This window comes from Rhineura floridana, chromosome 5 (assembly GCF_030035675.1).
Source record: "Rhineura floridana isolate rRhiFlo1 chromosome 5, rRhiFlo1.hap2, whole genome shotgun sequence".
NCBI classification, from domain to species: domain Eukaryota; kingdom Metazoa; phylum Chordata; class Lepidosauria; order Squamata; family Rhineuridae; genus Rhineura; species Rhineura floridana.
The window spans coordinates 52,545,783-52,567,766 of record NC_084484.1 but is presented as its reverse complement, the minus strand read 5'-3'; the positions used below and the strand labels follow the sequence as shown (position 1 = coordinate 52,567,766).

The window sequence follows — 21,984 nt, the reverse complement described above, 5'->3', positions numbered from 1 at the left end:
TTCATAGGCTTGGTTGAAAGAATTTTGGAGTAGAAATAATTTTCTTGTGATATCCACAAGTTTATTTCTTTCTTTGGCTCTTTCTTTGGCTATGGCAGCAGGATTGTGCTTTGCAGAACTCTGTGTATATTCTGTTTTTATGTTTTAAACCGATTAAATGACTTCAGTTGTTTTGATTTTGTTGTATTTTGTTATAAGCCACTGATTATTCTTAATAGAAAAACAGGATACAAATATCAAACAAAGTAAACTATTCCAAGTCTGTTGTGTCCAGTAAGGCTTATTCCAGGAGAAAAGTGCATTGGATTGCAGCCTCTGTATTTTTAGTATCCTCAGCAGCTAATCTTAAAAGTAGGGCAAAATTTAGTAGGAGCCGCCCTGGGCTCCTGCTGGGAGGAAGGGTGGGCTATAAATCAAATAAATAAATAAATAAATAGATTTCAGAGATGCTCATCTTGTACCTAAGTCTAGACAATCAGAAAACATAAGAGGGAAATGGAGGCTTTAAAGTACTGAAATTATTATTGGTAAAAAACTGAGGCCATGATCATGCATGATTTGGAAAGCTTGATATATGTGTATCTGTGTATGAAAATGAACTGAGAAGATTCTCACAAGCTTTAATGTTATGCATGTAATTAACACACTCCACTTTTTAGATCACTGCTGCCAAAGACTGCTGTGGAACTTCTAACAAGAACATCTGATTGAAATAGAAAATGAGATCACAGTTCCATGCTGTTAACTGTCAATATCAAGAACAGTGAAAATGCTAAAATGGCATGCGAGCTGTGAAAGAATAGCTTGGAATGGTATTTATTAGTCTAGCTTGGTGGTGGAAATGAAAGAACAATGCAGGCTTTTAAGCCTCATGAAGTTCTTTAGGCAAAGCCGATGACAGATAAAAATAGGGTGGTGGTGCTGCAGAACTAAGTTGTTTAACTTGTTCACATATGTCTGAATTGATAGATTGTTTTGCAGCAGAGAAGCTCCATTGGAGGAGACCATTAGAAGAAATATCTTGATGCATTTCCTAGGAATGAGACACTGTTAACATTGTGATTGTATTTCTTGAGCTTTCCAGAATCCCCCTTCCCCCTAGGGTCAGTTCCCAACTACACATGCAGGAAACATTCATTCAGAATTGGGGGGAGGGGGGGAATCCACTGTGACTTGCCACAGAAAAGAAAGAGATACTGCATATGTGTTTCATTTTAAAACAAATCTATGCATGTTGGCCTTAATGTTTTCTTTTCACCTTCTGTGTAATGCTGTTCAGTCCCAGTTCTTTTCTGTTAGATCTAAGAGAGATACCTTTGCAAGCAAAATATAATCAACTGTGATATTAAAACTGTGGTCCAGAGTTGTGATTAAAATTACTGCATTGCCTTAACTAGGATTATCTGTGCTGGTTTATTTCTAGATATTAAACAGAGCAAAAAACCTTAATGTATGTGTATAGATATGGATATGCGCGTGCACACACTCACAGCCTCTAACTATTAAAAGGCAGGCAGTATTAGATTTCTAAATCAGGTCATACACACAGCCATCTCCATACTGATTCAGCAGCCACAACCCTAGATTTTCAACTCATCTATTCCTAATGTAAATTTTACCTGCCAGCACCTTGTTATGTAGTGAAGCAGATTAAATTATAAAATGTAGAAAGTGGTATCCTCCACTTAGTGGCTTGTCTTTCATGCATCCATATAACACATATAAAAATCAATTCTACATCTATTTATAAAAAATTCTTATTAAGGAAAATTCACTTGTTGGATCTTTATTTTATGATTTTTTATGCAGAATTAGAGCACCTTCTTCATTTTTTCTGTATAAGATGTGAACCCAGGCTTAAACTGAGCCATAGCTCATTGGAGCTCAATAGTGGGACTTAATAAGAAAATTTGAGCATATGCAGAATGCCTTTTCCTTCCTTCTGAGGAACATGCTTGTGTGTTACAGTGGTTTAGTCACATTTGGTTTTGTGCTTTTATGTCCCACTCTTCTTACAGCACAGAACTCAAGGCAGCGTACAGTGGATTCCCAGGTGGTCTTCTATCCAGGCCCTGACTAGATCTGGACTTGCTTAGTTTTTGGTAAAATGGCTGCATCAGGTGCCCTCCTATTTGGTAATAACTCATTACTGTCCTGCACAGATATGAGTTGTATATGTCAAATTACACACTCCATCATGCCAGGCCTTGATAGGAGTTGAAGATCATGAACATCTGGAGGACCACACAGGTTCTCTATCCTTGTCCTCTACAGTGCACATGGGTTCTGTGGCAAATGGGTCAATGTGGAAAGAGTTCACCAAAAGTAGTGCAGTAGTTTCAGTTTTTCTCAAGTATCTGCCTGAGGAAACATCTCTGCGGTTTGCACTTATAACAGTGAGACAGCCTTGTTCATGGTGGCAGTTTCCAAAAGTTCAGAGTGTTGTTGTAGTTCGTGGAAATCGGAAATAGTTTGAGAGTTCAAGAATCTTAACTGCAGAGCTGTTGTATTCCCACATGTTGCTGAAAAAAGTGTCTCATTTTTCAAAATGACATGATACTTCCTTTTTTTTTTAATGCACTGATTTGTTAGAAAGCGATCGTTTTTTCAGTAGTATTCTGGTTTCAGGCCCTATTCATATGTAAATATTCACACGTGGGGAAGCAGGGGCCCACTGCCAAGCCCTTCCCACCTTCATCCTATTTACAGCTCACCATGGGTTTCAAAGTGAAGGATGAAGCAGGGAACCTCCTTTACCCTGATTCTCAACCCTGACTGGGTAATGCAGATGTGCTGGAGAAGGCAGGGCTTCACAGTGGGCCCATCACATGTTTAATGTGAGTAAAAGGAGCACCTGAATAGGGCTATAGTATTGGGTAGAACCCAAAAGCAAAAGTTGAAATCAGTGGTATTATGAGGTATTTGCAGTAATTTTGTAAGTGTGCTGGCATTTGAGTGGCCTTTCTTCTTCAAAGAGTATGTTGTCAAATGTAGTGAATAATTTCTGGTTATAATTGGAGCACATTTCCCTTTTAAATTTTCTCTGTTTGATTTTCTACATCTTAATACCCACAGTCAAATTCTGGCATATATAACCCAGCTATTGTACTAAGGTTTTTCTGTGTCCTACATCCGTTTTAGAGATTAATTTGTGGCTGTAAACACGCTAGTCGCCAGATCAAAGTGTTTCTATTAGCCACACCAGGAGGGGGAATGAATTGATCTGCCAATCAGATGTGAAATTTCTTTAAGGCGGAATTTAAAAAAAAATGCACTCAAGTTGCTCCCTCCAGGTTGTACAGTAAAAAGAGGTGGTGTTTGACTAGCATCCTGTGCCCCCATTTTTGGAAGAGAGAGGTGGAGATGTACTGGAACTGGCAGAATAGTGAGTGTGTTTCTACCCTGTCATCTTTGTCCTTTAAATATATGTAGTGTGTAGGGATAGTTTTGTTTGCATGTATATGCACAGAGAGCTGGTTTGTGAATCAGTTTCTCCCCTCACGTGCTTGCATATTGAAGAGTTAGGAACATCACAATTGCCTTGCTGGATCAGGCCATTTAAGTTCTGTTTCAGACCGTGACTGGCCAATTGACTCCAGGACTTCATAAGCAGGGAATGGTGTTCCCTTGTCTCTAGAATCTGGTATTCAGAGGTATACTGCGTCTGTACATGGATTCCATTTAGGTATCCTATCCTCCAGGAATTTGTCTAAACCTTTTCAAAGCTGGTAGCAGCCAACACAGCTTGTCATAGTGAATTCCATACAGTAATGGTACAGAGGCTATGGCCACGTGTCACTATAAGTCATTGGCTTATCATGGCTTATTGTGCATCACTTCTCTCTTGGTGCAAGTGGAAGAAACAAACCAGGACACAGCAGTTAAGCTAGGCTTCCCATGATATCCAGACCCAGGATTGTGGGTTCTAACAAGCCAGGATTCATAAGCCAACAACAAACCATGGTTTAGTTATCCTGGCTTGTTAAGGAGCTACAAACGTCACAGGAAGTCAAGCTTTGTTGCAGCTTCCTGGTTTGTTTCTGCCACTTGTGCCAAGGGAGAAGTAGGCTTACACTCCAGCATGCTGATTGTGCACAGTAAGGCATGATAAGCCAGAAACCTGGTGGTGGTGGTGGTGATGGTTATTATTTATTGAATTTATATCCCACCCTTCTCTCGAAGGAGCCCTGGGCAGCAAACATATCAACAAAACATTTTAACAAAAACATGTTAAACATGGCCAATGGAAGTACTTTCTGTTCCCTGTCCTGAATCTACTGCAATTCACCTTCATTGAATCAACCCAAATTCTGGTATTATGAAGGGAGGGGGAATTCTCTTCCCCGCGCCATTCATGATTTTATATATCAGTGAACTTCTTTGTTGTCTTCTCCACCCCTAAACTAAAAAGCCCCAAACTCTTTAGCTTTTTCTCTCTCACAAAAAAGAGGTCCTATTTTTAACCCAGTTTGATATGAGTGGAAGACGTGAAGAGCCCCTGGTAAAACGAGCAGATATTTGAGGCCCATTGTTTCCTACTGTGATAGTTGGATGGGTAACCCAGCTCCTGTGTAGTTGCAGGTAGAGCACGTGCCATAAGAGAGGGGAGCAAAGGGAAGATTGTGTACAAGAAAAGAAGGCATTCTGGTTGCCCAGTGAGCAAAGCTGTTGCAGATATTGTACAGGAGTTTTGCCTGGCTTATTCGGGCTTACTGGTTTAATTAATGGCTGGTGTTGCTAGTCTCTCTACAGTTCCTTTGGCCAAAGCTGATTGGTGGTACATAGCCTGGAACTATGTTGCAAATAAGAGTCACTTTTTACATACTCTGCTTTTCCCTGGTAGCTTATCCAGATAGAGTGTTTTGGTTTTGTGTTGCCTGATAATAATAATTCTCTTTTAAAAAAAAACATTTTATTTTTTATTTTATAGAAAAATGCATGCAACACATTAACCACAAGAAAGAAAGGAAAGTAATTTTAAAAAAGAGGAAGAGGTGTCATAGCATATACAATTTTTTTCCAGCCAAGAAACCCAAAGTATGTAACAGCAGTAACACATTCTCTGTGGAGCATGGCATTGCAAATAACGTCCATCATATGATGATAATCTCTCTCTACTGCAGAAACCAGGGTTGTGGAGTTGGTATGTCAAACCTTCAACTCCGACTCCTCTATTTTTCTACTGTCTGCCTCCGCCTCTTTCATAAATGGCAAATATATATTAATTTTTCTACTGTCTGACTCCAACTCTGACTCTTTCATAAATGGCAAATGTATATTAATGTATTAATATTAATAAATTAATATTAATATTAAAATATTAACTTTATTTTGAAGTTGGAGTCAGTACATTTCTTCGGACTCTGACTCCATCCAAAATGGCTTCCGACTCCACGACTCCGACTCCAGAGCCCTGGCAGAAACACAATTCAAGATAGTATGCATGCTTCCAGAAATCCTGCTGGAGCAGGAAAAGGCTTCACCTTGAAATAAAACAGTTTGCAGGTTTTAAGGGTGAAAGAAAAAGTTGCATTTATTCTCTAATTCGCTTCTGACTTCTACTATACTAAGAAGATTGGGGACCCTTTCTGACATGATGCCTTTGCAACATGGGAGCAGCTGCAGTGTGACTCCTTGTGCTGCAGAAGTAATGCCAGCAGCCCCCCATAATGTGGGGAGGAGTCCATGGTTTGAGATTTTTTCCCATGGCAGGCAGCATTAATGCTGCTGTGAGAAGCTGCTGCACTGTGGATTTCTCACAGGTGGTGTGGTGAGATTTTTGCAAAGGGGTGGTGACTTCATCAGTTGCTATAGTCTAGTATTGGCAGTTGACAAAAATAAGGGGTCAGGCTGCTGATCAATTTTAAAATGAGATGGCATTTTAAAATGTTATTTATTTGTTTATTTATTTATTTATTATTGGATTTATTAGTTGTTTGTTACCTGAAGGTCTCCAAGCAACTGGCAGCATTGTTAAAATGAAAGTATATCTATCATACCATAAAAACAAAAATAATAAAATAACCACCCTGATACAGCCACAGAAAGCTTTGGTAGCATGCTCATACAAGCAACAAAATGTGCCCAGCATTCTATATTTCAGATCAAATGTGGTGTTTTAATTTCTTCATTCATTCTCTGTTCTCCAACTTTGCAAATATTTTTTTAAAATATGTTATGAAAAAAAATTAAAATGTTGGCATATGTGTGGTGCTCCCTTTTTGTTCACAGTACTTTATGATGTTATAAAAGCATTTACTAAACTTCCAATTATATTGCCGTGTGTGGGGTGGGGGGTGGGATGTACTCCCTCTTACCATGCGGGTAGTGTAGGCTTCATATATCACATTACCACAGGTTAGGAAAGGTATTGCACCTGAACACCTGATCATAAGGAGGCCCCATTTGTTCATTTCCCCCTCTTTTTCTTTAGGGAGATAGATTATCCAAACAGGGCATCCACATGATCAGACGGACAGTGCACATTGTTTATCATGTTATCTGTGGTGGAGAGGAGAGGACACAGCACCTCATTATAGTAGGGCCTCAGATAGTGTATGAACTGGGTCAGATATGGAGTGTGTTACTATACAGGGCCATATACATTTGCAGTACTCCTATCAATGAGGAGTTTAGGGATTTTGGAAGGAGTGTGATCCATGCTCAAGGCCACATTATAATCCCTGAATTGAACCACAATGTACAATACTTGGCATTTTAAATGTGTATTCAAAAAAGCCTAAGAAGTACTTGAGTATGTAATAACATATCTGTTATGGGATTAATGCCTCCCAGCTTTCACAAGTGAGAACAATTAAGAGTTCCAAAACTTACTCAGGTGCTGTTTCTCCCAGTACATTTTTCTAATTCTAATTTCTATTTTTGTTTTTGTTTTTAGGAGAAGCAAAAAATCTTCCTACATATCCAGGGCCAAATAAAATGAGGGATTGCTACTGTACTGTAAACCTGGACCAGGAAGAGGTTTTCAGGACCAAAATAGTGGAGAAATCACTATGGTAACATTTCCTTTGAATTAAAAGTAACCCAGTAGTTTTATTTATTTCTTTATTTGGACTTCAGGATACTTTATTTTGTTTTCTGGTGAAGAGGTACAGACAGGCTTCTGTCACTGTATAAATGCACAAGTTGTAGCTCAAAATCCTGGCATCCTGTCTTGTATTTTTCCTGTAAAAATACAAAAAAATTGTTATTTTCTTGATGAATTGTATTTGTTAGGGTGAAACTAGGTGTGACATTAATTCCAAATTCCTTATTTGGGTGCTGTCCCTCACATAATTAACAATTGTGTGAGGGAGAGAGGAGGGCTGTGCCTACTAATTCTGTCCACCATCCAGATGTTGGGGCAGCACATCTGTAGAGGGGAGGCTTGTGATGCGTCCTTCCCTGGCTCTCCCTGTCAGGTTCCTACCTGCGCGTGGCTACTGCCTGTCTCTAGGCACCACCAGGGACTCCACCAGTCCGGACTGCACTCTCTTATGGTTTACCTATCCGCTCTAGCACAGATCTCAACAGATCCCCCTGCTAGGCAACCACCAGTAACGTCCCAATACTAGTATTCCCAGAGACTCTGAATACTGGTATTGTTATTCTCTTCACCGCTGCCACCATTTGTTACAGTTCCCCTTCAGCCTTGGTCTTACCCTCCCTTCTGGTCTGTGAAACCCCAGCCAAGGATCAGGCCTTTGGTAAACCAAATTAAGTATTTATTACAGATAACAAAGCTAACAAGATTAACAAGATTTCTTCTTAAGGCACATAAGCATATGGTTTTACTCAATACTAATCCGAACTCCACCTCCCTCCTTCTTCACTCTCTCCTGGCAAACAACTCTCTCAAACCCCACCAAGCAATCCACTCAGTTCTCTTCTCCCCCTCAGATTCCACTCTCACTCTTCCTTTTATATATTCAGCCATTTTAAACACTCAGCCAATCATCTCGCATTCTACTGCCCATTCACTCCCCCTCTTTCACTCCACTTACCATGTATCTTCTAAAACAACAACACTTACCATATATACATTAATATAGGAACATCACATTTCCCCCCCCTTAAACAACAGCAGAGTATTATTCCTGTTCCAGGATTTATACGTCGCGTTAACAAATAAAAGTCTCTATGGGGAAAATGTCTTTCTTTGTTCCTCTGTCTGGTCACTTCACTGCAGTCCCAGCCACTTGCCTGGAAAGTCCATCGGCCAGTACATTGTCCTTGCCTTTGATGAACTGGAAGTCCACTTGATAGTCCTGTAGGGCCCAGGACCACCTCTGCAGCATAGTGTTATGGTTTTTCATAGTCTGCAACCATAACAAGGCCCGATGATCCGTAGTCACTGTGAATCTTCGTCCCCACACGTATGGGCGCAACTTGTTCAGTCCCCACATGACCGCTAGACACTCCTTCTGGACCGACGAATAGTTTTTCTCCCTCGGCGTCAGCTTGCGACTCAGGTACGCCACTGGATGTCTAGTGCCTTCTCTCTCCTGTAGCAAGACGACTCCCAGCGCGAGGTCCGACGCATCTGTAGCCACGATGAATGGTTTCTCATAGTCTGGTGCTATTAATATGGGTCCTTGGCACAAGGCTTGCTTCAGTAGATCAAAAGCCTTCTGACATTCATCCGTCCATACCACACGCTCAGAACACTTCTTCTTTGTTAATTCATGCAAGGGGGTTGCTATTTCCCCAAAATTTCTCACAAACTTCCTATAAAAACCAGCCACACCCAGAAATGCCCTTACTTGTTTTTTGGTTAAGGGGATCGGCCACGCTTGTATTGCCTCCACCTTGCTGCATAAGGGGGTGATTTTCCCACTCCCCACCTTATGTCCTAAATAGATTACTTCCTTTAGTCCAAACTGGCATTTCTTAGCTTTTATTGTGAGGCCTGCTTTTCTTAAGGCCTCCAATACTGTTGTCAGGTGTTGGACATGCTCAGGCACCGACTTGCTAAAAATGGCCACGTCATCGATATAGGCCACTGCAAAATCTGACATGCCTCGCAACATAGTATTGATTAGCCTCTGAAATGAACTTGGTGAGTTCCTTAGTCCCATGGGTAAGGTCACAAACTCATATAACCCATCTGGTGTACTGAAGGCAGTTTTGGCTCTGGATTGCTCGTCTAGTTCCATTTGCCAAAATCCTTTACAGAGATCTAGTGTAGAGATAATGGTTGCTGCCCCCAATAACTCTAACATAGCGCCTACCCTAGGCATAGGATACGCATCTGGGACAGTAATTTTATTGATTAGCCGATAATCAATGCAAAACCTTGTCGTTCCATCTTTTTTCGGAACCAGGACAATACTTGAGGCCCAGGGACTGATGGATTCCCTGATCACTCCTAATTCCAGCATATCTTCCACCTCCTTTTTGATCTCATTCAAAACTTTCCCATTCACACGGTACGGAACAGATCTGATTGGGGCATGATCTCCAGTATCAATGGAATGTATAACTATACTGGTTCGGCCAGGTTTGTTGCTAAAGAGATTCCTATAGGTTTTCAAAACTCTCAGAATGTCTTCTTTTACTTCCTCCTTCACCTCCTCTGACCATTCCACTTGATCTACCCCTCCTTTGTCTTTGCTTTCCTGTACCAAATCTGGAAGTTCAGGCCCACTTCCCTCAGGGAATAAGGTAACTTGCAACACCTTTGCATCCCTGGTATGGTAAGGCTTTAACATATTTACATGAACCACTTTGCTTTTGTTTAATTGGTCTGTGGTGATTACATACGTCACTGTGTCAAGCCTTTCTCTGATGGTATATGGTCCTTCCCAGTTAGCCTGTAATTTGTCATGTTTCCTGGGTATGAACGCCATAACCATATCTCCCACATCATACACACGTTCTCTGGCTGTTCTGTCATACCAGTAACTTTGCTTCTCCTGTGCATGACTCAAATTCTCTTTCACCACTTCCATCATTTGTTTCACTGGTTCACATTCACCCTTTCTCTCAGCAGGCATCCACAGTCTATATAAAATCCCATTCTCACACACAACTTGATTCCTCAGTTTGTCAGTGAAAGGAATCTGTTGGGTCAGCGCTTGTTCCTTTATCTGCTTCAGACTTATATCTTGATGCAGCTCTTCCCTGAATTGCTCTGCTTCTTCCCCAGAGACCACTTGATACAGTTTGTCTTCTTCAGCAGGCCTGCTAGTGGTTGCTATGGTGACCTGAGGCTGGTTAACAGATTCCACCCTGTTTGTTTCAGCCCCCCTTAATATGGCTTCTTTTTCTCTGCCAATTTGCTGTCTGGTCACTACATATATTTTCCCCTGTGCCCCCATAACATCTCTTCCCAGTATTACTGGTTCTTGTTGCTGGGCATTAATACCAACTTTATATTGGCCCTTTCGGCCTCTCCATTCCATTTTCACTAGGGCCACAGGCAAACTCTCTGGTTGACCCCTCACTCCTTGGATAGTCACTGTTTCCTGAGGTAATATTTCTTCAGATTTTATTAAATCTGGCCTCAGTAACGTCTGAGCGGCACCAGTGTCAAGCAATGCCCAATAAGTTGCCCCTTGTACACTCACTTCCTCTCTCAGACTTGAATCAAGGTCTGTTACTTCTGTCCAGTTTATCTGGCAAAACTGAACCTTTTTCGTTGCTTCTAAAGCCTTGGGCTCTGTTTTCACTGCCCTTGTCTGAGCAGGATTACTAATGGGGTTGGCAACCTCACATTGAAAACGTAGGTGCCCTGGTCTACCACATTTGTAGCATAATTTCTCCTCCCTTTTAGGGTACACAGATCCACTCTGGGGTGTCCTGTGCCCTTCAGATTTTAATGGAGGACTCACTCGCTGTGGTACCACATCCCTTCTGCCAGCACTATATGGTCTGGGTTTAAACTCTCTTGATGTTTTCCCCACCCAGCCAGTTCTATTGGAGGCGAAGTGATCCGCCATCTCTGCAGCCTCCTGCACAGATGTAGGGGAACGGTCTTTGACCAGGAGCCTTATTTCTGGTGGTAACTGATGGTATAATTGATCCAGTATCATGAGGCTTTTCACCTCTTCCACTGACTGAGCTTTGGCACTACTCATCCACTTTCCAAATATATCCATCAACTTTGCTCCCAGTTCCACAAAAGACCTCCCTGTCTGTATCTGGCAGTTTCTGAAAAGCTTTCTAAAATAATCAGGCCCCAGTCTGAATCTTTTAAACACTGCTTCTTTGAATTCAGCATAGGTGACGGGCCTGTCTGAGGGGAAATATTGGTATACCTCAGCCAATTCCCCTTTAATCAGGTTTGATAAATACTGCATGTATTTATCTTCAGGTAGCCCCCACAACTGAGCTGCTTTTTCAAAGGTGCTGAGGTAAATTTGAGGATCTTGACCAGGCTCACAGACAGCAAAGTCCTTTGGAGTAATTTTTATTTTTGCTCCATCTCTGTCTTTCCTTGTCTCCTCAGAGTGAAATTTCTCTCTATCAAATTTTAACTTTTCTACTTGTAATTCAGCATCCAATGCTCGTTGCTTCTCCCTCTCCTCAAACCCCAATCTCATTCTCTCAATTTCCAGCTCCCTCTGTTTTTCCTTCTCTGCACCTTCCATCCTCAATCTCTCAGCTTCCATCTTCAATCTCTCAGCTTCCAACTCCCTCTGCTTGTCTTTTTCCTCAGCCTCCCATCATAACTTCTCTCTCAAGTACTCTATATAAGTGGGATTGCTTAAATATCCTTCTGGGGTCTCTTCCCTGACAGGCTGTTTTTGCTGGGCAGTAGCAAATCCTATAAGTGCTACCCTCAATTCATCTACCCCTTTACCCTCGTGAGGTAAATTGAATGTTATGCACTTCTCCACCAGCTCCTCTCTTTTCATTTTTATGTATTCAGCCATGGTGTTTGAGTTCACTCACTCTTTGCCACACACTCTTTGCCAGTCACTCTCACAAGAAATCTTGTTTTGTTATTTCTGTTTGCCACACCACTGTTCTGGATTCTCTAGTATTCGTATCTGGATTCTCTGTTGTTCGTATCCCACCGCTACTGCCACCACATGTGATGCGTCCTTCCCTGGCTCTCCCTGTCAGGTTCCTACCTGCGCGTGGCTACTGTCTGTCTCTAGGCACCACCAGGGACTCCACCAGTCCGGACCGCACTCTCTTATGGTTTACCTATCCGCTCTAGCACAGATCTCAACAGATCCCCCTGCTAGGCAACCACCGGTAACGTCCCAATACTAGTATTCCCAGAGACTCTGAATACTGGTATTGTTATTCTCTTCACCGCTGCCACCATTTGTTACAGTTCCCCTTCAGCCTTGGTCATTACCTTACCCTCCCTTCTGGTCTGTGAAACCCCAGCCAAGGATCAGGCCTTTGGTAAACCAAATTAAGTATTTATTACAGATAACAAAGCTAACAAGATTAACAAGATTTCTTCTTAAGGCACATAAGCATATGGTTTTACTCAATACTAATCCAAACTCCACCTCCCTCCTTCTTCACTCTCTCCTGGCAAACAACTCTCTCAAACCCCACCAAGCAATCCACTCAGTTCTCTTCTCCCCCTCAGATTCCACTCTCACTCTTCCTTTTATACATTCAGCCATTTTAAACACTGAGCCAATCATCTCGCATTCTACTGCCCATTCACTCCCCCTCTTTCACTCCACTTACCATGTATCTTCTAAAACAACAACACTTACCATATATACCTTAATATAGGAACATCACAGGGCTGTTCTACGTTTGTGAGTTCCCCTCATGATTTTAGAATTTGATTGTTCAGGGTTCTACATCATGGTGGGGGGAGCCTGTTTGTGTTGAGCAGGCTCCCCGTTACAGATGTCTCCCCCTGCCAAAGTGTGGATATTAGGGTGGGGCTGCCAGAGACATGATGAAGGGGGGTAGGCCAGTGATTACAGTTCTACTCTCCCCCTCACAAACGTGTTAGAGCATGTGTAAATGCAATCAATGTGCACATTTTAAACCTGTAAATAGCAGCTGAGAGGGAGCTGCCAGTGGAGGCTTCCCTCCTGATTCAAATAGCAATATGGGGTGATTTCCCCACCACCGCCATGGCAGTGGGGAGGGAGTGATTAAACTCTCCCTCCTTACCCAGTGCCAGTGCTGCTCAGTTTCCCCTGCAGATACTATTTACGTTTTCTAAAAATGCATGTTATTTGTATTAATGTAATTAACATCACATTTAGTTTCCAGTGCGCTCATAGTTCAATGTAGCTGTTTGGGTCTATTCAGACACTCCTCCTCCCCTACCCCCACCTCCTGCTTCCAAACAGAGAAATCAGGAACAAGTCTTGGGATTGCATACTTACTTCTCCATCTCCGCCCTCATTTAAGAGCATAAGAAGAGCACTGCTGGATCAGGTCAAACATCGAACTAGTCCATCATCCTGTGCTTACAGTGTCCAATAATATGCCCATAGGAAGCCTGCATGCAGAACCTGAATCTCTCCTCACTTGTGATTCCCAGCAACTGGTACTGAGAGGCATATTGCCTCCAGTAGTGGATGTAGTACAATACCTTAAAGGGAGTAGAAAGCAGAGAGTGCACCAGGAAGATCCATGTGCAAAAAAACACATTGTTGTCAATTTTGTGTGTGTGTCCGGTGCCCATTCAATGGTCTCAAAAAGCATAGAGCGTTCAGGCAGAGAAATAGCATCTGAATGGGCCTTTAGGGTATTTGTTGATGAATGTACATTTTCAATTTGAACACAATTATTTAATTTCTACATCAGGGCTTTCTGCAGCTTTTTTTCTGCCTGTAGAATCATGGCTATACTAGGCTGCAGTTGTTTAGCATACATACATGGAAACTAATCCCGTTGAAATGGGTAGGGCTTACTTCTAAGGAAGCATTTCTGGGTTAGGAAGTTTGCAGTGCTAAGCACACTTATTTGCAACAGTTCTGGTGAAGTCCATGGAACCTGTGAGTAAATGTTTTGGATTTTTATAATGCTATCCTGTAGAAGATGTCTGCTCAGAAGTAAGTCCCATTGAATGCAGTGGGATTTACTCCCAGGTAAGTGGGTATAGAAGTTACTCCTTAACTGTCTGTCACTTGAACCCATCTTTCTTATTGATTGATTGATTGATTGATTGATTGCACTTGTATACCGCCCCATAGCCGAAGCTCTCTGGGCGGTTTACAGCAATCCAAAACATTAAAACAAATATACAATTTAAAACACATATTTTAAAAACAATGTAAAACACAATTTTAAAATTTAAAACAATATGAAAACAATTTAAAAAACATGCTAAAACACATGCTAAAATGCCTGGGAGAAGAGGAAAGTCTTGACCTGGCGCCAAAAAGATAACAGTGTTGGCACTAGGTGCACCTCATCAGGGAGATCATTCCATAATTTGGGGGCCACCACTGAGAAGGCCCTCTCCCTTGTTGCCATCCTCCGAGCTTCCCTGGGAGTAGGCATCCAGAGGAGGGCCTTTGATCTTGAACGTAGTGTACAGGTGGGTATGTATCGGGAGAGGTGTTCCATCAGGTATTGTGGTCCCAAGCTGTGTAAGGCTTTATAGGTCAAAACCAGCACCTTGAATTTAGCTCGGAAACAGACAGGCAGCCAATGCAAGCGGGCCAGAATCGGTTTTATATGTTTGGACCGTCTGGGCCCTGTTACCAATCTAGCCGCTGCATTTTGCACAAGCTTCAGTTTCCGAACCGTCTTCAAAGGCAGCCCCACGTAGAGTGCATTGCAGTAATCTAATTTGGAGGTTACCGGAGCATGGACAACTGAAGCCAGGTTATCCCTGTCCAGAAAGGGACGTAGTTAGGCCACCAACCAAAGTTGGTAGAAGGCACTCTGTGCCACCGAGGCTACCTGAGCCTAAAGTGACAGAAATGTTTCTAGGAGAACCCCCAAGCTACGAACCTGCTCTTTCAGGGGGAGTGCAACCCCATCCAGAACAGGTTGGACATCCACCATCTGGTCAGAAGAACCACCCACTAGCAGCATCTCAGTCTTGTCTGGATTGAGCCTCAGTTTATTAGCCCTCATCCAGTCCATTGTCGCAGCCAGGCACCTGTTCAGCACATTGACAGCCTCACCTGAAGAAGATGAAAAGGAGAAATAGAACTGTGTGTCATCAGCATACTGATGGCAACACACTCCCAAGCTCCGGATGACCGCACCCAATGGTTTCATGTAGATGTTGAACAGCATGGGGGACAGAACTGACCCCTGCGGAACCCCATACTGGAGAGTCCAGGGTGCCGAGCAATGTTCCCCAAGCACCACCTTCTGAAGGCGACCTGCCAAGTAGGAGCGGAACCACCGCAATGCAGTCCCTCCCACTCCCAACTCAGCCAGTCTCCCCAGAAGGATACCATGGTCGATGGTATCGAAAGCCGCTGAGAGATCAAGGAGAATCAGCAGAGTCACACTCCCCCTGTCTCTCTCCCGACAGAGGTCATCATACAGGGCGACCAAGGCTGTTTTCATTGCAAAACCAGGCCTGAAACCTGACTGAAATGGATCCAGATAATCGGTCTCATCCAAGAGTGTCTGGAGCTGGCCTGCAACCACTCTTTTGCTCAGCTGCACACATTTTTATATTTCAAAGATCATTAAAATGGCTCACAGGAGGATTTATTGTATTGACATCACTTTGCTGGACTAATCCAATAACCGTTTCCTATTGAGAAAATAAATCCTTTGAGCGTGGAGGGAAGAAGGAAAAAATGTTTTTTAAAAAATTTCCTATAACATTAAAATGGTGCATTGTGGCTCCTCTCCATTCAAACGGCTGATGTGCTTATTTGGAGCAAAAGTCCATTTGGCTCCCAAGATGTGATCAGGGGATGTTTTCCAGGGGTGTCCCTACTGGGGTGCGGAGGGTGCGGCCCGCACCCGGGTGTCACCATGAGGGGGGTGACACCCAGAGCCACTCCGCCCCGCGCTGTTGCCCGGCAAGGCTGCGCCAACTCCTCCTCGGAGGCGGGCGGGCGGGCGAGAGCGGGAGCAGGAGCAGCGTCAACGGGGCAAGGGAGGCGCTCCGGTGTTCCCAGGCCTTCTGCGGCTGGGTGCTCCTCTGGCGTGCGTCCTCCCAGGGGCATAGACAGGGTGGCTGGCCTCGAGTGCGCGCGCACAGAAGCCCAGCCACCTCGTCCATGCCCCTGGGAGGGCGCGCACCGGAGGTCCGCACCCCCCCGCACTCCCGCTAGTGACGCCACTGATGTTTTCTTTCTCCCAGCACCGTGCCACCCAGGGCTCCTACTGGGAGGAGGGGTGACCATCTTAGCAGGGGCAGGGGTGACCAAGGTTGAAAAGCTGAAGGCGGCAATCCTGTGTACACTTACCTGAGAGCAAACTCCATTGAACACAGTAGGACTTCATTCTGATGCACTGGATTATGCTGTAAGAGCCTTCGCACCAGTCTTTATAGAGCACAGGCAGCAGCAGTTTTCACCAACATGTCTGCTGTGTTCCTAACAACATACCTGTAGCCCCCTTTGATCAATTTTTGAGCTTCATCTAACTTTGCTTTAGTTAGATGAATGCAATAACTTTGCTTTAATTAGATGAATGCAATAACTTTCTCAGCTCCCAATAACTTTGTATTCACACTACTGATTTTTCTCTCAGCTTACTCTGTGTCTGACCAACCCACTTTTTCTTTACTTCTACTTCCTCAGCCTAATCTATAATCCCCAGATTGATTTCTGCCATGCATTCTGTCCTCCTGAGCTCCCTCAGAGTTAGGAGAGTGACTGAGAAAATGGAAGTGGGGCTGCATTTCAATTTTTTGATGGCTGCATATGACACCTGCGTTAGAATTTGAACAGCTCAAGAGCTGGTGAATGCAGTGTTGACTGACCCACTTTTTAAGGATGAATATTTTGATTTTCCTGTCCTGTCCTTGCTTGAAAAGGAAAGATGATTAAGGTTCCAGAAAGTGCTAAAATGGATTTAGGCTGCAATTAAGCATAGTTATGCCCGTTTGATTTCTGCAGGATTTAACTGCATACAGTTGTGCACAGGATTACAACCTCAGTGAGTTCAATAAGAGGTCTCTACAAAGTATAATATGAGGGATCGGCAAGATATAAAGATTTACACATCCTTGTGACTCAATAATATATAATAAAATCAAAGAATAGAATGCAATAGAAATGATTAAAAACTCTCCTTTTTCACATTCTTCATCCCAAGCAAGGAATAAATCTGCTATCACATTGTTCACATTCCTTGTCACTTTTCTCCCTCTGTTTTCTTCCCATTGTCAAATGTTGGATTTTAAGCTCCTTGCAATGGGAACGTGTTTTTTTTATTTTTATAATAAAGAAATAAAGAAATAAATATTATGCTGTAAGCTCCAGGCAAGCAAGAGATTTGTGGCTTTGAAGACTTACATGTTTCTTTCCACCATCTAGAGTAATTTTCCACAGTGGGCTGACAAAAGCACATCCATTCCTCTCTCCATAGCCCTTGATATACGTTAGCGATGAATGAGCACAGATTCCAGTTCAAAACACTTACCAATTATTGACTTCAGATGATGGTGTGGAGTAGCATCTTCAAGCAGAACGTGTTTTAACCTGAGTGATAGCAAAAATGGCATCTGTTCACCAATTCCTTTAGGAACTTTGGCCATGACTAAGCAATGGCAATTTCTTAACACCACACTTCACTGAACTAGAGTGCAATCTTCTAGGCATTCTTCACCCTGGTGGAATCAATCTTTTAAGGCCCAAAATTCTGTTGTGAATGGCGTTAAATGTTAAAAAGTTTCAGGGTTGTACAACATAAAACCCTACATGCTATTTGTAATTTCTTGGGAGAATTCCAAGTTATCTATTGTTTTCAGTCCTTTCCTACCCTCTTGAAGGAACTTCTAAATCTCCTCCAAGACTCTTAAAATGTGGAGATGGGGAGGGGGAGAATGCTGCCTATATCACTATGTCTGCATTTCTCCTTCCTGGATCCAAAGGCACATAGTGAAGTTGGCCCCCGGTTACACTTATTCAGCCTTTCACAGCAAGGCAGATAGCCATGATGCATGGCCTCCCTCACTGTGGTTGCATTCACATGTGGGGCTTATTGCATTGATTTAATGGATTAAAATGGTAGAGCTTCTGTCCTGATTTCTAACATTCCTTTCACACTGCAGTATCTGTTGCATTAAGGAACTGTAGCTTTTTCAGTTGATATACCAGCATTTTGAGGGGGGGTAGTCTTGAATGTGCTTTAATGTATGGTGTGTATGCAGCCATCTTGTTTGGGCCTGAGAATGGATAAAAGATAACATCTTGGTTAAAAAATTAATGCAAACATCACTTTTGAACTAAGGATTGTTTCAGGTATATTGTGATTTCTGCTTATGGACTAAGGCTGTAGTCTATTTCTAGGAATTCTATCTATTTGCTATGTTATATTACTAAATAGTAATACTCCAGGGTTTATATAGTGCTTTATTCCAAATTCTTAACACTTACTTTCAGTCATTTGAATCTTGCCCCTTCTCTAAGAGTGGCATTTTACAGTAATCCTTTTGAGAGATATTGGCCATATTTGTACGTCACACTAAACCACGTTTTAGCATGATGTGTATTGAGCAGAAATGAGTCACAGGGAATATTGGGCTTGCACACTGTCCCAGTCTCTTCTTGTCATCTTATGCAACCAAGAGGAGGTGTTCTGAAGCTTTTTCTTTCCCTTTGCCACAATGGTGCAACAAATTGTGGTTATGCTTAACTGAAACTAGATTCTGAAGCTGACTTGTTAAGATTAACCATAGGTAGTGTTAACTGCAGTTCTTAATTGACAACATGGGAAACTGTAAAAAGTACAAGTAAAGGTGTCCCCGCACTTGTAGTGCGAGTCGTTTCCGACTCTTAGGGTGACGTCTTGCGACGTTTACTAGGCAGACCGTATATATGGGGTGGGATTGCCAGTTCCTTCCCCAGCCTTTCTTTACCCCCCCAGCATATGCCGGGTACTCATTTTACCAGCCATGGATGGATGGAAGGCTGAGTGGACCTTGACCCCTTTTACCAGAGATTCGACTTCCTCCTTCTGTTGGAATTGAACTCCGACTGTGAGCAGAGCTTTTGGCTGTGTTACCGCCGCTTACCACTCTGCGCCACAGAGGAAACTGCAGTTGAACTAAAATAGAACTGAAAGCATCCAGACTCCCTGTGTGCACACGCCTCAAAACCTACTCCAGTGGGTTGGGGTTCCTCTAAATTTGAGGGATATGCAGGAGGGTGCAGAGGGGAGAAATGGATTCAGTGGCGTGAGTGGATGTCTGTTTCCACAACACTGGATTCCACTCATATATTTAGACTGCCCCATAAGCTGACTTGTAAATATATTGAAATACAGTGGTGGTCGTGGTTTTTGCTGTTTCACCTGCCTTGTTTTTGTGATGTATTCTGTTGTAGATTTATCATACATTGTTATATTTCATTGTATTTGTATTAGGGTTAGCCATCTTGAGATACACATTTATACATGGGAAGAGAAACACATTTATTTATTTAATTAGAGGACTGTTTAAAGAAGCAGTGTGTTTTTTATTTAATACTGTGTACAAGTCTGTGTGCAACAGCAGAGATTCCAGACATCCTACCCTCTTTTTCTTTCTCACTGGAAACATAAAACTGTGAGGCACAACTTTGGCAACATAAATTAATGTATCATAATCAGTAACCACAGATGAGGTATGCCAGCTAATGCCGGGTTGAATTGGTCATTATCTTTTATGCATTTCTTTTCAGCCATGGGTGTTTTAAGATATTAGTAATCTTTGTATATTAAAAATGCATTTGGAATGATGATGCATGATTTACCATCTTTCATAGAATCATAGAATAGTAGAGTTTGAAGGGGCCTTTAAGGCCATCGAGTCCAACCCCCTGTTCAATGCAGGAATCCCGTTTAAAGAATACCCAACAGGTATGCATGTTAAAAATAGGCTAGTTAACTAATATCTTTTTAACATTTTTATGCTACATTGGATTAAATTATTTATCTTAAAGTGTCATCAGCATTTTAATACTTTACAGGACCTAACATAAAAAGACGCTGTATAACATTTATAAATCAAAAGGGCCTTACATGTAAACTTGCAATTTTAAAAAACAAACAAGATAGAAAGATGAGAAGTGCTGGAGATAGAAAGGGGAGTTGTTAGATGCCAGGCTGAGTACAAACAGAAGAGCACAAATAAAGAAGAAAATGTGAAGTGTTTTAAATTTGTTGCATAATATTTTAACAAGTAACATTATCAGAGCATTTTGTATCTACTTTTGGTCTCCTGTCTTCTTACCTGTACAGTAGGGCCCCGCTTTACAGCACTTCACTTTACAGTGTTCTGCTAATACAGCGGTTGTGAATTGTAGAAAGGCCCCGCTTTACAGCGCTTGTTCCGCTTTTACGGCGGTTTTTTGCCACTGGGCACCATTTTGGTCAATGTAAGTCAATGGGATCTGCTTTACAGCGGGGGTCCGGAACATAACCCGCTGTATGAGCGGGGCCCTACTGTATAAACTCCCCCAGCATTTGACACAGTCCCTAAGCTATAGAGGAGAAGCAACACTACCACTAACTCCCTGTGCATCAGCAGAAGGCACATCCTTCTGCTTGCCCATGGGGTGAAAGGGAAAAAACGGCCTTGTACACAGATGGCTCCCAGCATTTAGAAGAGTATTTTTAGGAGAGTGCTACTTGAATGAGGAAACTTATTTGGGACCTATTGAACTGATACATCTTTTGATTCCTACAGAGATCAGCATTCCTAACTGGAGCCACTTAATTGTTACACATGGCTAACTAGAGCTGGATTGAGCCATAGTGTATGTATGAAAGTCTTACAGATACTTGAGTTGCACAAGCACCTTTTCCATAGACACGTTCAGTTTCTTTTTATTTGCAGATAGCTCACAGTTGATCGGATATAGTTCTTCCAGAAGGATGAATCAGTCATTTCTAAACGTAGATCAGCCAGAGGATGTAGGATTTTCTGTGACATTCTGATTACTTTGTTTTTAAGCACATTTAACATCTATATGTAAGTGATTTGGTTTGGGATACTCCATTATGAGTCAGCCACTGTATTCCCTCCCCCATATTTTCATCCCAAAGGGGAGTAGTGCAATAAAAATTACGCCTGCATTTCTAATCTCTCTAGCTGAGAATTAGATGCAGTGTTTTACAACTCCTAAATTGAGCAAATGGTTATCATCTTGTTTTGCAAAGCGTTTAAGCTTTATTAAAGTTTTAAGTCCTGAAACAATTTTGGTTAAGACCCAACAAGAAACCACTTAGAATAATTCCATAGACTCCAGTAAGAAGTTAATCGTTTGTGGACTTCACCCATAATTGCTAAAATTCATTATATTTCAGTGATTGAAGATTAAACTCTGAGAAATTTGCAGTTAAGGAATGCAGACTGTTACACCCATGGATTTAATCATTTTATATCATCATACCTGACTAATATGTCAGTTAAGCTTGATCATCATTTTTTTTTTTAAAGTATACAAAAGGTTCTTGAGAGAAACAACCTTTAGGGAAGATGGATAGTGAATTTACCAGGTTAGACTATCTTGTAGTGAAGCATGGACACAGAGAACCTGGGACTTCCAATGGCTAGATAACTGTTTCTTAGAGCCCTGCTTTCAAGTCTGCCTCTGCCATGGTACCGTTGTGAGGCCCTGGCCAGGTCACACACTGTTTTCCCAGCCACCGTTCCTTCAGTTTTTGTGAATGATGATGATAGTAGCTATTGACATGATCAAGATGAGAAAGAATTTTGCAAATTAAAACTTCTATACATGTTAAATGCTGCCCTGGGCTCCTACTGGGAGAAAGGGCGGGATATAAAATAAATAAATAAATATCATCAGTCCTTCTAGTCTGAATGTAAATACAGTATTGATTTTTGCATTTAAGCTGCTTATGCACAGAAATCAATGGGGCTTACTCCTGAGTAGACATCCATAGGATCACATTGTACAT

General features: G+C 42.2%; 1 protein-coding gene across 1 annotated transcript in view; it reads left to right on the top strand.

Annotated features, from left to right (window-relative positions):
• The window catches only part of RASA3 (RAS p21 protein activator 3), a 196,939-nt gene that overhangs the window by 67,949 nt on the left and 107,006 nt on the right, over window positions 1–21,984 (top strand). The window contains exon 2 of the mRNA XM_061626726.1: window positions 6,899–7,016. Coding sequence (XP_061482710.1) covers window positions 6,899–7,016 — 118 coding nt within the window. The remainder of the gene's footprint in view (window positions 1–6,898; window positions 7,017–21,984) is intronic.